Source organism: Leucoraja erinacea, unplaced genomic scaffold (genome assembly GCF_028641065.1).
Source record: "Leucoraja erinacea ecotype New England unplaced genomic scaffold, Leri_hhj_1 Leri_943S, whole genome shotgun sequence".
Classification (NCBI taxonomy): domain Eukaryota; kingdom Metazoa; phylum Chordata; class Chondrichthyes; order Rajiformes; family Rajidae; genus Leucoraja; species Leucoraja erinaceus.
This window is the reverse complement of record NW_026576887.1, coordinates 20,872-36,030: the sequence shown is the minus strand read 5'-3', so window position 1 is coordinate 36,030 and position 15,159 is coordinate 20,872. Positions and strand designations below refer to the sequence as shown.

Genomic DNA, 15,159 nt, shown 5'->3' with positions numbered 1-15,159 from the left:
GCGATCCCACATAGCATGGGGAATCCTGTGAGCTGGACGAACAACTGGGATTGCCCCAGGGTCAATACTAAACGTGTATCTCGCAGGCAACCTGCCCACCTCGTCGTTAAACAAGTCCTTGTATTGTGTTAAAATGTGATGTCTAAAATCACAGTCTACATTCAGTGGACAGACTGAAGGGCTGAAAGAAATCAATCCCGTCATGGCGTGCATCGACACCAAGTATGGATAGTACCTTCTAGATACCACGTAAAAATCCATCATATGGTCATGCTAATTGAGATGGCAACGTAACTGTACTTGGCCGGTAGGGTGCAGTGTGCACCATTAAAATAAATAAGTGAAGCAGTTGTCTGAGTTAGAGCTTCTGTGTTTTGTAGCTGTTGGAAGACAGCCAAGGAGATAGCGAATACAGCGAGACCCGCTATCAACCTTAAGATAAGAGAGTTTTGCCGTTAATGAGCAGTTTGACCTTGGTATCGAGCTTGGACGCTGAACCAGGCAAAGCATGCATATTAATCTCTGTGCTGTCATCATCAGTTTGTGGGAACTGGGAGCTAGAATATTCATCCTGGTTTAACAAGCTGACAGACTGTCTCATTTGAAATATTTTGTTTCCCGATTTGCAGCATTTTGAGAAATGGTTTCTTTTGTTACAGAGCCTGCGGATTTTTCCAAATGCCGGACACCGGTCACGAATTGCAGTTTGTGAAGCTGCACAATTAAAGCAATTAGTAATCCATCTAGGTCTGTTAACTGGCCCCTGAAGCCGTCGAGTAGTAATTTGATTAGACACGCTAGCTGCATGGACTTCACGACCAGCAAGAGATGTTAGCGTTTTAATGTGGCCATTGGTTAACTCAGCTATGCGACAGCGGTTTTCAACAGATTCCAAGGTCAGGCCATATAACATATAACAATTACAGCACGGAAACAGGCCATCTCGGCCCTTCTAGTCTGTGCCGAACACTAACTCTCACCTAGTCCCATCTATCTGCACTTAGCCCATAACCCTCCATTGCTTTCCCGTCCATATACCTATCCAATTTATTTTTAAATTATAAAATCGAATCTGCCTCCACCACTTCCACTGGAAGCTCATTCCACACAGCTACCACTCTCTGAGTAAAGAAGTTCCCCCTCATATTACCCCTAAACTTTGTCCCTTAATTCTCAAATTATACCCTCTTGTTTGAATCTTCCCTACTCTCAATGGAAAAAGCTTATCCACGTCAACTCTGTCTATCCCTCTCATCATTTTAAAGACCTCTATCAAGTCCCCCCTTAACCTTCTGCGCTCCAAAGAATAAAGACCTATCTTGTTCAAACTTTCTCTGTAACTTAGGTGCTGAAACCCAGGCAACATTTTAGTAAATCTCTTCTGTACTCTCTCTATTTTGTTGACATCTTTTCTATAATTTGGCAACCAAAATTGTACACCATATTCCAGAATTGGCCTCACTAATGCCTTATACAATGTTAACATTACATCCCAACTTCTATACTCAATGTTCTGATTTATAAAGGTCCACTTCATGCCCACATCACGCAACAATTCATCGCGTAGTTTATCAATCAATATGTTATGTATTAATCGGTCACTTATCAGACTAGATTCTATTTCTCTAAAATCACAACGGCTAGCACCATGCTTCAGTGCACTGACATTAAGCTCGACTGGTTCTTCTTGTTTTTGACACATTGAGAAAAATGTATGTCGTTCAGTGCTCACATTAATTTGTAACTCACATAGTTGTCGGAATTTACGTAGGAGGCACTCAGGATCATGAATGGACTCTGCTGGAATTTGTACGTTATTATGATCCACACCAGCCAGTGTACAGTGACATCTTCTTGCATGTCGTGCAGCTTCCGTGCACGCTAAGTTAAGGACAATCGAGGCATGAAGAGCGGGTGCTGCGTTCGGATAAGCTGCATCAATGTAAATTAAGAAATCTTCCTCGAACACACGCCATCGTTCTGCAAGATCAGCATCAAACAACAATATATCCGGCTTTCTATGAGCAGCAGCCATAATTGTGGTTAACAAAAAAAACTAAGTAAGTTTATTGGCCAAGTATTCACACAAGGAATCTGCCTTGGTGCTCCGCCCACAAGTAACATGACATACAGTGACAGTTACACATGACTCAGAAAACACTAAACATTCATAATAATAAAACATTAATGATAAAACACCATTGATCAAGCATATGAACCAACAAAATACCAGATCAAAGGGAGGCTACAGATTTTCGGCTGTTGAGTAGAGCAACTACTCGTGGATAAAAACTGTTTTTAATTCTGTTTTTATGTCCGTGAGTTTATGTAAAATAAACTCTTTCACGGTGAGGTCAGGAGAAACTTGCTTTATTTGTTTACGTAAGGCACAAACGCGTCACAACTGTCTTTAAAAAACACTTTAAAATGCCTTTAAGTCAGCCAGCTGGTACTGTGAGCAGTCGGCTGTGTGCAGCTTGGTTCAATTTTGAATTTTCACTTGGATACAGTATGAATGAGAAGATGCTGGTACTGTTGAATGTCTACTCCATGACAAGGGCAAGGAGGGCTTATATTAGGAACACTTCTTCATCCGTTTTCGACCACGGATGGTTGCCCTGCTGAGTTCTACCGGCACTTTGTAGGGGAATGGACGGGCGACGTGTCGGGTCTGGACACTGCTGTTTCTCCAGCTTGCGTGTCACCTTGTCAAAGTTTGTCTCTTAAAAAGCAGACAACAACAAAATTGTTAAAAGTAAACCATGGCAAACTTTAATTGATTCGTCAGACGGGAGTGGCAAGATCTACAATGAGCACAAACGTTGCTCAGTGCATCTCGGCCACCACTCTCAGAACAAAGGAAAGTTAGCACAATTATACATTTTTCTTATCAGTAAAACACTCCTACCAAGTCTGAATATGGCATGATTGAAAGATTTTGTAGCCTTTCAGAATATAGGAAAAGCTGGGTCAAAATCGCTCATCCAATAACAAATTATTACTTATCTCTGGAGCATCAGCAATTTTTTATCTTTATGGCCTTGAAAGAAGTACATGTTGTTTTGCAGGCTTCCATCGTAATGTCTTTATTAAAAAGACCTGTCCTCCATATTGTGTTCTATATAATTTGCAAAGTCATTCAGACTCAGCACTGAGCCATTCATTTGTTCTACTAGACCATGCTTTTGTAGAAGAACGACTCAATTTTAGATCTTACTATTAGCTCTTTCAACCTCACTCTGGCAATGGAGGAGGCCCAGGACATAAAGATCAGTGTAGGAGTGGAAAGGGGAGTTAAAATGGTTGGCAACCGGGAGATCCAGCAGGCCGTGGTGGACAGAGTGCATGTAGGGTGAAATGCATGTCTAGTCTAGATACAAGGAGAGAGTGCTTGTGTGAGAGTGTGTGTGAGCCTGTGTGAGAGAGTGTGTGTGAGTGTGCATGTGTGAGTGAGTGAGTGTGTGTGAGAGTGTGTGAGAGAGAGAGAGAGCATGTGTTAGAATGTGTGTGTGAGAGAGAACAAGAGAGAGAGATAGAGAGAGAGAGTGTGTGTGGGAGATGGACTGTGTGTGTGTGATAGACTGATGGAGTGAATGTGTGTGAGAGAGAGGGACTGTGTGTGTGTGTGAGTGAGAAAAAGACAGAGAGAGGGGGGAGTGTTGTGTGTGTGAGAGAGGGAGTATTTGTGTGTGGGAGAGAGTGAGTGTGTGTGAGAGAAAGCGGGAGTGTGTGTGTGAGCAAGAGAGGGAGTGTGTGTGAGAGAGAGAGGGAATGTGAGAGAGAGGAAGAGAGGAACAGAGGGAGTGTGTTTGAAAGAGAAGGAATGTGTGTGTGAGAGAGAGAGGGTGGATGAGAGAGCAAGAGAGAGATGGTGTGCGCGAGAACAAGAGATGTTGTGTGAGAGACAGCAAAAGAGTGGTGCGTGTGTGAGAGGGAGTGTGTGTGTGAGAGAAAGAGGGTTTGTGTGAGAGAAAGAGGGTTTGTGTGAGAGAGAGAAGAGAGAGAACAAGAGAGAGGGAATATGTGTATGCATGTGAGAGAGAGGGGCGGTGGGAGGGAGAGGAGGGGGGCACGAGAGGGTGGAGTGAAGAGAATTTGTGTATGAGTGGGGGAGAGAAAATAAGGATATAATAGGGTGTGAGATAAGGAGAGAGGAATGTATATGTGCAGCTTTAAGGGACATTGGTCAGGTAGCATTTGGAGTATTGTATACAGTTCTGGTCACTCCATTACAGCACTGATGTGGAGGCTTTGGGAAAGGTGCAGAGATGGTTAATGAGAATGGTTTAAAAATTGGTTTAAACTGCAGATGCTGGTTTACAAAAAAGGACACAAAATGCTGGAGTAATTCAGAGGGACAGGTAGCATTTCTGGAGAGAAGGAATGGGTGATGTTTCGGGTCGAGACTGAAGAAGGGTCTCTACCCGAAACCTTACCCATTCCTTCCAGCATTTGTGTCTACCTAAACAGCTCCTATCCACATGGCGGTGTGCCAGCAGGCTAGAGGAGTGGACAAAGGTCTTGCCACAGAGTAGGCAGGTGAAGGGGCGCTGGCCGGTGTAGACTCGCCGGTGCTCCAGCAGGTGGTGAAGGCAGGTGAAGACCTTACCATAGGACGGGCAGGCGAAGGGACGCTCACCGTTGTGGGTGAAACCCTTGCCTCACTCAGCGCACACAAAGGGTCCCTTTCTGGTGTGTATCCGCTAGTGCATCCGCTTGCCGCAGTGGGAGCAGCTGCTCGCCGGCGTGGGTACGCCGGTGCTGCCGCAACCACCGCGAGAGTTTTCAAACTCCTCACCACAGTATGGGCAGTCGTAGGACTGGCCACTGGTGTGCACGCATTGGTGAGACAGGGCGAGGGAGGCCATGGCAAAGCGCTCTCCACACACTGGGCTGGGGACGAGACGGTCGCCGGCGTGCACCCGCTGGTGGGACAGCAGCTGAGTGGAGCAGGTGAATCCCTTGCCGCACTGTGCACAGGTGTATGGGCACTCGCAGGTATGGGTGCGATGGTGCACCAGTAGGTTGCTGGACTGGGTGAAGCTCTTGCCGCACTGGGCGCAGGTGAAGGGACGCTCGCCAGTGTGGGTGCACTGGTGGGACAGCAGCTTGGTGGAGCTGGTGAAGCCCTTGCCGCACTCGGCACAGGTGTAGGGGCGCTCGCCAGTGTGGATGCGCTGGTGCACAAGCAGGTTGCCGGACTGGGTGAAGCCCTTGCCGCACTGGGCACAAGTGAAGGGACGCTCGCCAGTGTGGGTGCGCTGGTGGGCCAGCAGCTGGGTGGAGCTGGTGAAGCCCTTGCCACACTGGGCGCAGGTGAACGGACGCTCGCCAGTGTGGATGCGCTGGTGGTACAACAGGCTGGTGGATCGCGTGAAGCCCTTGCCACACTGGGCGCAGGTGTAGGGACGCTCGCCAGTGTGGGAGCGCTGGTGGAACAGCAGGTTGCTGGAGTGGGTGTACCCCTTGCCGCACTGAGTGCAAGTGTAGGGACGCTCGCCGGTGTGGGTGCGCTGATGCTCCAGCAGGGAGTCGGAGCGGGTGAAGCCCTTGCCACATTGGGCACAGGTATAGGGGCGCTTGTCGGTGTGGGTGCGCTGGTGCCTTCGCAGCCCAGTGGAGCGGGTGAAGCCCTTGCCGCACTCGCCACAGGTGTAGGGGCGCTCGCCGTTGTGGGTGTACTGGTGCTCCAGCAGGCTGCTTGAGCGGGGGAAGCGCTTCCCACACTCGGTGCAGATGTAGGGGCGCTCGCCGGTGTGGGTGCGCTGGTGCTCCAGCCGGTTGCCGGACTGGGTGAAGCCCTGGCCGCAGTCGCTGCAGGTGTAGGGCCGCTCCCCGGTGTGCACGCGTCTGTGCAACTTCAGCTGTGTGGGCGACTTGAAGCCTTTGCCGCAGTCGGAGCAGGTGAAGGGCCTCTTGTCAGAGTGCCAGCGGTTGTGCTGCTGCAGGTTGTTGTAGCATTTGAAGTTCTTGCCGCACTCCGAGCAGGTGAAGGGGCGTTCTCCCGTGTGAATCCGCCGGTGGGTCTCCAGCAGGCCCGGGGTCTGCCAGGCCTTGCCACACACGTCGCACTCATAACGCTTCTCCTTCTTGTGCCCTGTCATGTGTTACTCCATTGAAGGACAGCCCGTCGAAGCTCAGCCCACACACCGAGCAGATGGGGGGGGGGGGCGGGGTGCTCACCGGCACCCAGGCTGCCCTCAATGGCCGCTCACGTCCCTGTCTCTCCGTCCACAACAACGGCTCATAAACCCTGCTGGAGGAGAACACAGAGGGTCAACAAGTTGGCAAACAGGACATTACAAGCACATATTGGGTGCGTTTACGGCGAAAGAAACTGTTATATAATTCTGTGCGGCACAGTGGCGCAGCGGTACAGTTGCTGCCTCACCGTCAGAGACCCGGGTTTGACCCTGACTACGAGTGCAGACTGTGCGGAGTTTGTCCATTCTCCCTTGACCTGCGTGGGTTTTACTCCGTGCGCTTCGGTTACCTCCAACATTTCAAAGAGGTTCAGGGTTGCACATTAATCGGTCTCCACAAAATTGTTAAATTGGCCCTAATGTGCGTAGGATAGTGCTAGTGTATGGGGTGATTGCTGGTCGGCGCGAAAGACCTGTTTCCGTGCTGCATCTCTAAACTAAACTGTCACTGTGGATTGAGTTGAGGAATTGCAAAGGCAAGAAGACACTAATTGGTGTTAACGATAGATACCCAAATAGTAGCCTGGATGTAGGGTGTAAGTTGCAGCAGGAGTTTAAACTGGCATGTAACAAAGGTAATGCCACTGTGGTGATGGGGGATTTCAATATGCAGGTAGACTGGGAAAATCAGGTTGGTTCAGGACCCCAAGAAAGAGAGTTTGTAGAATGCCTCTGAGATGGATTCTTAGAGCAGCTTGTAATGGAGCCGTCTAGAGAAAAGGAAATTCTGGATTTAGTACTGTCCAATGAACCAGGTTTGATATGAGAATTCGAGGTAAAGGAACCGCATGGAGGTAGTGATCATAATATGATTAATTTTAATCTGCAATTTGAGAAGGTTAAATCGTTAAAACGTTAAATCGTGTCAGTGATGCAGTTGAACAAAGGGGACTATAAAGGCATGAGAGAGAAGCTAGCCAAGGCAGACTGGAAAGGGATCCTAGCAGGAATGACGGTGGAACAGCAATAGCAGGAATTTCTGGGCGTAATCCGGAAGACGCAGGATCATTTCATTCCAAAAAGGAAGAAAGATTCTAAGGGGAGTAGGAGGCAATCGTGGCTGACAAGAGAAGTGAGGGATAGAATAAAACTAAAAGAAAATATGTATAACACAGCAAAGAGTAGCCGGAAGCAAGAGGATTGAGAAACTTTCATAGGACAACAGAAGGAAACAAAATGGGCAATACGGGTTGAAAAGATGAAATACGAGTGGAAGCTGGCCAGGAATGTAAAGGACAGTAAAAGCTTCTTTAGATATGGAGGCAGGTTCGTTTTTATCATTTAAAAATAAATTGGATAGTTATATGGATGGGAAGGGAATGGAGGGTTATGGTCTGAGCGTAGGTATATGGGACTAGGGGAGATTATGTGTTCGGCACGGACTAGAAGGGTCGAGATGGCCTGTTTCCGTGCTGTAATTGTTATATGGTTATATTATATGGTTATATGTTAAGGGAAAAAGAATAGTAAAGTCAAATGTGGGTCCCTTGAAGGCAGACATGGGTGAAATTATTGTGGGGAACAAGGAAATGGCATAAGAGTTGAACAGGTACTTCGGATCTAGTGGATGTAATGTATCTAGACTTTCAGAAAGCCTTTGATAAGGTCCCGCATGGGACACTGGTGACTAAGATTAGAGCACATGGTATTGGGGGTTGGGTGTTCACATGGTTAGAAAATTGGTCGGAAGACCGGAACCAAAGAGTAGGAGTAAACAAGTCCATTTCAGAATGGCAGACAGTGGCGAGTGGAGTGCCGCAAGGCTCGGTGTTGGGGCCGCAACTGTTTACCATATCTATTAATGATTTGGAAGAGGAAATTAGGAGCAACACTAGCAGGTTTGCTGATGACACAAAGCTGGGTGGCAGTGTGAACTGTGAAGAGGATGTTAGGAAGTTGCAGGGTGACCTGGACGGGTAGAGTGAGTGGTCAGATGCGTAGCAGATGCAGTATAATATAGATAAATGTGAGGTTATCCACTTTGGTGACAAAAACAAAGGGGCAGATTATTATCTCAATGGGGTTAGGTTAGGTAAGGGGGAGGTGCAGCGAGACCTGGGCGTCCTTATACACCAGTCACTGAAAGTTGGCTTACAGGTACAGCAGGCTGTGGCGAAAGCTAATGGAATGTTGGCTTTTATAACAAGAGGATTTCAGTATAGGAGTAAAGAGGTTCTTCTGCAGTTGTATAGGGCTCTGGTGAGACCACATCTGGAGTATTGTGTACAGTTTTGGTCTCCTAATTTGAGGAAGGACATCCTTGTGATTGAGGCAGTGCAGCGTAGGTTCACGAGATTGATCCCTGGGATGGTGGGACTGTCATATGAGGATAGGTTGAAAAGACTAGGCTTGTATTCACTGGAGTTTAGAAGGATGAGGAGGATCTTATAGAAATGTGGCCCTTGTGGCTAAAGGGATCGGGGGTACGGAGAGAAGGCAGGGATGGGATACTGAGTTCAATGGCGGCGCTGGCTCGAAGGGCCGAATGGCCTCCTCCTGCACCTATTTACTATGTGAACCCCACCTGGTTCGCACCCCCTTCCTTGATTCACTTTGACCCCTCTATCTCCCCCTTCAATCCCCTCCCCCTTTGCCCCCTGTTCCCGCCACTCACTTCACCCCCTTTTCCCCTCCAGCTGATCACCCCCCCCCCTCCCCTTCTCCTCTCCCTGTCTACATCCCCCTGTCTGTCTACATCCCCCTGTCTGTCTACATCCCCCTGTCTGTCTCCACCTCTCCACTCCCCCTGTCTGTCTACATCTCCCTGTCTGTCTACATCTCCCTGTCTGTCTACATCTCCCTGTCTGTCTCCATCTCCCTGGCTGTCTACATCCCCCTGTCTGTCTACATCTCTCTGTCTACATCCCCCCTGTCTACATCTCCCTGTCTGTCTCCATCCCCCTGTCTGTCTACATCCCCCTGTCTGTCTACATCTCCCTGTCTGTCTACATCCCCCTGTCTGTCTCCATCCCCCTGTCTGTCTACATCTCCCTGTCTGTCTCCACCTGTCTCCATCCCCCTGTCTGTCTACATCCCCCTGTCTGTCTACATCTCCCTGTCTGTCTCCATCCCCCTGTCTGTCTCCTTCCCCCCTTCTTTCTCCATCCCCCTGTCTCTCTTCATCTCCCTGTCTGTCTACATCTCCCTGTCTGTCTCCATCCCCCTGCCTGTCTCCATCCCCCTGTCTCCATCCCCCTGTCTGTCTACATCTCCCTGTCTGTCTCCATCTCCCTGTCTGTCTACATCTCCCTGTCTGTCTACATCCCCCTGTCTGTCTCCACCTGTCTCCATCTCCCTGTCTGTCTCCACCTGTCTACATCCCCCTGTCTGTCTACATCTCCCTGTCTGTCTACATCTCCCTGTCTGTCTCCACCTGTCTACATCCCCCTGTCTGTCTCCACCTGTCTACATCTCCCTCTGTGTCTGTCTCCACCTGTCTACATCCCCCTGTCTGTCTCCATCCCCCTGTCTGTCTCCACCTGTCTCCATCCCCCTGTCTGTCTACATCTCCCTGTCTGTCTCCATCCCCCTGTCTGTCTCCATCCCCCTGTCTGTCTCCAGCTCCCCCTGTCTGTCTCCATCCCCCTGTCTGTCTCCATCCCCCTGTCTGTCTCCATCTTCCACTCACCAGGGGCCGGGGTTTCAGCGCCGCTTCATCTTCATCTTGTTCCCGCTCCTCGTCCCCGCGCTCCAACCGTCAACCGTCAACCGTCAACCCCGCGCTCTCTCTCTCTCTCGCTCTCTGTCTCCCTCGCGCTCAGGCCCCGCCCCCGCCTGGAGGACCGGGCCGGAGGACCATCGGCGCTCGGCTCACCCCGCCTGGCCTGGAGGACCATCTGTGATCCGCTCGCCCGCCTGGAGGACCACTGGTTCCCATCACGGAGTGATGTCACTCTGTATCGTCCCGTGTCCTTCACTCTCTCTCTCTCTCTACCAGCTCTGTCCCTCCTCTCTCTATCTCAATTCTTCCCTCTCTCAATCCCAAACCTGACTGTTCCCCCAAACCCCCCGCCTGTACACTCACTCTCCCCCCTCTCTCTCTCTCCATCTCTCCCCCCTCTCTCACCCCTGCTCCTTCTCCCCCCTCCCTCACTCTCTCCCTCACTCCTTCCCTCTCCCTCCCCGCTCTGTCACCTCCCCTCTCTATCTCAACCCCAGGGCCTATGAGGGGGAGGGGGGGGGCAGGGGGTACATTGTACCCGGGCCCGGGAGCCAAAGGAGGGGCCGGGAATTTCCTGAAATCTCAGAGAATGTTTGGGATCTATTTTGTGAAAACTAGCCTTCACATTTTGTGTGAGCCGACCTAGTTTTATATATCATAATTCATAGAAATTGTGATCCATAATAAAGGGGGGAATTTTTAACTGGCGGGTGTATGGTCGGGGTAACCTGATTAAAATAGGGGGAAGGGGAAGACCCTTCACTACTGATGGATCTACCCTGTGGGGGGGGGGGGGGCCACTAGGACCCAGCAGCCACAGACCACGTGTTGTCTGTCTACATGGTGGAGGTTGTGGTCCTGGTGCTGAGCCGGGAACTCTGGTGTGTGGGGTGTGTGTGTGTGTGGGAGGTGTGTGGGGTGGGTGGGTGGGTGTGTGTGTGGTGTGTGTGTGTGCGTGGACGTGTGTGTGGGTGGGAGTGTGTGTGTGTGTGTGTGGGTGTGTGTGAGTGGGTGGGGTTGTGTGTATGTGTGGGTGTGTGTGAGAGTGTGGGTGTCGGCGTGTGAGTGTGTAAGTGAGGGTGTGTGTGTGGGTGGGAGTGAGTGTGTAGGTGGGAGTGGGTCTGTGGGTGGGTCGGAGTGTGTGTGTGTGGGAGTGTGGGTGGGCGTCGGTGTGGGCAGGTGTGTGTGTGGGTGGGCGTGTGTGGGTGGGCGTGGTCAGGTGTGGGGGTGGGTGCATATGTGGGTGTGTGAGTGAGTGGATGTATGTGTGTGAGTGGGTGAGTGCGAATGAGTGGGTGAGTGAGTGAGTTGGTGGGCGTGCGCGTGGGTGAGTGAGTGCGTGTGTGAGTGGGTGAGTGAATGAGTAGGTGAATGTGTGTGTGGGAGTGACTGAGTGGGTGGGTGAGTGAGTGACCCCCCTCCTCTCCTCTCCACTCGCCCCCTCTCTCCCCTCTTTTTCCCCCCTCCTCCCCTCCATCCCCTCCCCCCACTGTCCCTCCCCTAACCCCCCTCCCCTCCACACACCCCTACCCCCTTTCCCTCCACCCCCCCCCCTGCTCCCCACCTCTCCCCCTCACCTCACCCCGCTCTCAGCACACCCCCTCACTCCCCCCCCCTCCTCTCTCCTCCCTCTCTCTCTCCTCCTCCCCTCCTCTCCCCCTCCTCCCCTCTCCCCCCCTCCCCCCTCCTCTCCCCCCCCCCTCCCCCCTCCCCCCCTCTCCTCTCCCCCTCTCCCCTCTCCTCCCCCTCTCCCTCTCCTCTCCTCTCCCCTCCCCCCCCTCTCCTCTCTCCCCCCCCTCTCCTCTCCTCCCCCCCTCTCCTCTCCTCCCTCTCTCTCCTCTCTCCCCCCTCTCCTCTTCCCCCCTCTCCTCCTCCCCCCCCTCTCTCCCCCCCCTCTCCTCTCCCCCCCTCTCTCTCTCCCCCCCTCTCCTCTCCCCCCCCCCTCTCCTCCCCCCCCCCCTCTCCCTTTCTCCCCTCTTTTTCTCCCCCCTCCTCCCCTCCCCCCCCCCCCCCCCCCCCCCCGTACCTCCTCTAAACCCCCCTCCCCCCTCCACTTAAACTGTGGCCCCTGGTACTGGACTCCCCCAACATCAGGAACATGTTTCCTGCCTCTAGCGTGTCCAAACCCATAACAATCTTATATGTTTCAATGAGATCCCCTCTCATCTTTCTAAACTCCATAGTGTACAAGTCCAGCTGCTCCATTCTCTCAGCAGATGACAGTCCCGCCATCCCGGGAATTAACCTAGTAAACCTACGCTGCACTCCTTCAATAGCAAGAAAGTCTTTCCTCAAATTAGGGGACCAAAATTGCACACAATACTCCTGGCGTGCTCACTAGGGCTCTGTACAACGGCAGAAGGACCTCTTTGCTCCTATATTCGATTCCACTTGGTATAAAGGCCAACATGCCATTCGCTTTCTTCACTGCCTGATGTACCTGCATGCTTACTTTCATAGACTGATGTACAAGGACCCCCAGATCCCGATATACTTCCCCTTTTCCCAACTTGACGCCATTTAGATAGTAATCTCTGCCTTCCTGTTTTTTCTTCCCACTCCCCCAACCTGTCCAAGTCACCCTGCATTCTCATAGCGTCCTCCTCACAGTTCACACTGCCATCTAGCTTTGTGTCATCTGCAAATTTGCTATTGTTACTTTGAATCCCTTCATCCAAATCATTGATGTATATTGTAAATAGCTGCGGTCCCAGCACCGAGCCTTGCAGTAGCCCACTAGTCACTGCCTGCCATTCTGAAAGGGACCCGTTAATCCCTACTATTTGTTTCCTGTTGGCCAACCACTTCTCTATCCATGTCAGCACTCAACCCCCAATACCATGTGCCCTAATTTTGCCGACAGATCTCCTATGTGGGACCTTATCAAATGCTTTCTGAAAGTCCTGGTACACATTAATTGGCTCTCCCTTGTCCATTTTCCTAGTTACATATTCAAAAAATTCCAGAAGATTAGTCAAGCATGATTTCCCCTTCGTAAATCCATGCTGACTCGGACCGATCCTATTACTGCTATCCAAATGTTCGGCTATCTCATATTTTATAAATGACTCCAGCATCTTCCCCATCACCGATGTCAGGCTAACTGGTCTATAATTCCCTGTTTTCTCTCTCTCACCTTTCTTAAAAAGTGGGATAACATTAGCTACCCACCAATCCACAGGAACTGATCCTGAATCTATAGAACATTGGAAAATTGTCACAAATGCATCCACGATTTCTCGAGCCATTTCTTTAAGTACTCTGGGATGCAGACCATCAGGCCCATCGGGATTTATCAGCCTTTAGTCCCATCAGTCTATCCAACACCATTTCCTGCCTAATGTGGATTTCCTTCAGTTCCTCCGTCACCCCAGATCCTCTGGCCACTACTATATCAGGAAGATTGTTTGTGTCTCCTTTGTGAAGGCAGATCCAAAGTACCTGTTCAACTTATCTGCCATTTCCTTGTTCCCCATAATAAATTCACTTTCAAGGGTCCAACTTTGGTCTTAACTAATTATTTCCTCTTCACATTCAGAAAGAAGCTTTTACTATCCTGCTTTATATTCTTGGCTAGCTTACCTTCGTACCTCATCTTTTCTCCCCGTATTGTCTTTTTGGTTATCTTCTGATGTTCTTTAAACATTACCCAATCCTCTTGCTTCCCGCTCATCTTTGCAGCGTTGTACTTCGCTTTAATTTTTATGCTGTCCCTGAAGTCCCTTGTCAGTCATGGTCGTCCCTTTCTCCCTAATGGCTCATTAACCTCGAGGTCCTTTATCAAATCCGGTTCATTACATAACATTAAATCCAGAATTGCCTTCTGCCTGGTAGGCTCCAATACAAGCTGTTCTAAGAATCCATCACAAAGGCACTCTACAAAGTCCCTTTTTTGGGGTCCAGTACCAACCTGATTTTCCCAGTCTACCCGCATGTTGAAATCTCCCATAACAACCACAGCATTACTTTTACTGCATGCCAATTTTAGCTCCTAATTCAACTTGCGCCCTATGTACAGCCTACTATTTGGGGGCCTGGAGATTAGTACCATTAGGGTCTTTTTACCCTTACAATTCCTTAGTTCTATCCATACTGACTCCACATCTCCTGTTTCAATGTCACCCCTTGCAAGGGACTTAATTGCATTCCTCACCAACAGAGTTACCCCACCCTCTCTGCCCACGTGTCTGTCTGTTCGATAGCAGGTATACCCTTGAATATTCAGTTCCCAGCCCTGGCCCTCTTGCAGCCATGTCTCAGTAATTCCCACAACATCATACTTGTCAGTTTCTCACTGAGCCTCAAGCTCGTCCACTTTATTCCTTATACTTTGCGCATTCATATACAGCACATTGACCTCCGTATTCACCTCCCCCCTCGCAATTGGCCCTGACCTTACTCTGTTGTCCATTCTCGAGCTTTCCTTCCCATTAATTCGAGAATCTTTTGTAATTTTTCCTGTAGCTACTTCCCCTTCAACTCCATCTTTATACACAATTTGTCAATCCCTCCCCCCACTATTTAGTTTAAACCCACACGTGTAGCCCTCGCAAACCTGCCTGCCAGAAGGTCGGTCCCCCTCCAGTTAAGGTGTAACCCGTCCCTTTTGTACAGGTCACCCCTACCCCAGAAGAGATCCCAGTGGTCTATAAATCTAAATTGCTCCCTACACCAGCCCCTCAGCTACACATTCAGATCCCCTTATCTCCCTGTTCCTGTCCTCACTAGCACAAGGTACTGGAAGCAATCCAGAGATAACCACCCTAGAAGTCCGGCATTTCAGTCTTGTTCCCAACTCTCTGCTCATGTTGGAGAACCTCCTTCCTCTTCTTCCCAATGTCGTTTGTGCCTACGTGCACAACTACTGCCGGCTGTTCACCTTCTCCCTCGAGGATGTTCAGAATTTGGCTCGTGACATCCTGAACCCTGGCAACAGACCATCCTCACATCTCGTCTGCCGCCACAGAATCTCCTGTCCGCTCCTCAGACGATGGAGTCACCCACCACTAGGGCTCTGCCCGACGTCGGTCTCGCCGGGCAAGTCCCATCTCTAGGATTGGAGCCACCGATGTGCCCGCCGCTCGGACTGGAAACATCGTCTCCCCAACAATTCCCAAGAGGGCGTTCCTGTTTTCATTAGAAACAGCCACCTGCGTCTTCGCAAAGAGTAGGAGTAAACGGGTCCTTTTCACAATGGCAGGCAGTGACTAGTGGGGTACCGCAAGGCTCAGTGCTGGGACCTCAGCTATTTACAATATATATTAATGATCTGGATGAGGGAATTGAAGGCAATAT

The 15,159-nt window shown here is 50.4% G+C and overlaps 1 protein-coding gene across 2 annotated transcripts; it reads right to left on the bottom strand.

Annotated features, from left to right (window-relative positions):
- Positions 1-2,746: 2,746 nt before the first annotated feature.
- Positions 2,747-9,989, bottom strand: LOC129695116 (zinc finger protein 16-like). Of its 2 annotated transcripts, none has more exons than XM_055631861.1 (2): positions 9,832-9,989; positions 2,747-6,256 (listed from the first exon to the last, which is right to left on the bottom strand). In XM_055631861.1, exon 2 carries the CDS (start codon positions 6,102-6,104, stop codon positions 4,704-4,706), a length of 1,401 nt encoding a protein of 466 aa, XP_055487836.1. In that variant the 5' UTR covers positions 6,105-6,256; positions 9,832-9,989; the 3' UTR covers positions 2,747-4,703. The 2 variants fall into 2 exon arrangements, with proteins under 2 accessions (XP_055487836.1, XP_055487837.1); XM_055631862.1 differs by having other exon boundaries at positions 2,747-6,253; positions 9,832-9,972.
- Positions 9,990-15,159: the final 5,170 nt, after the last annotated feature.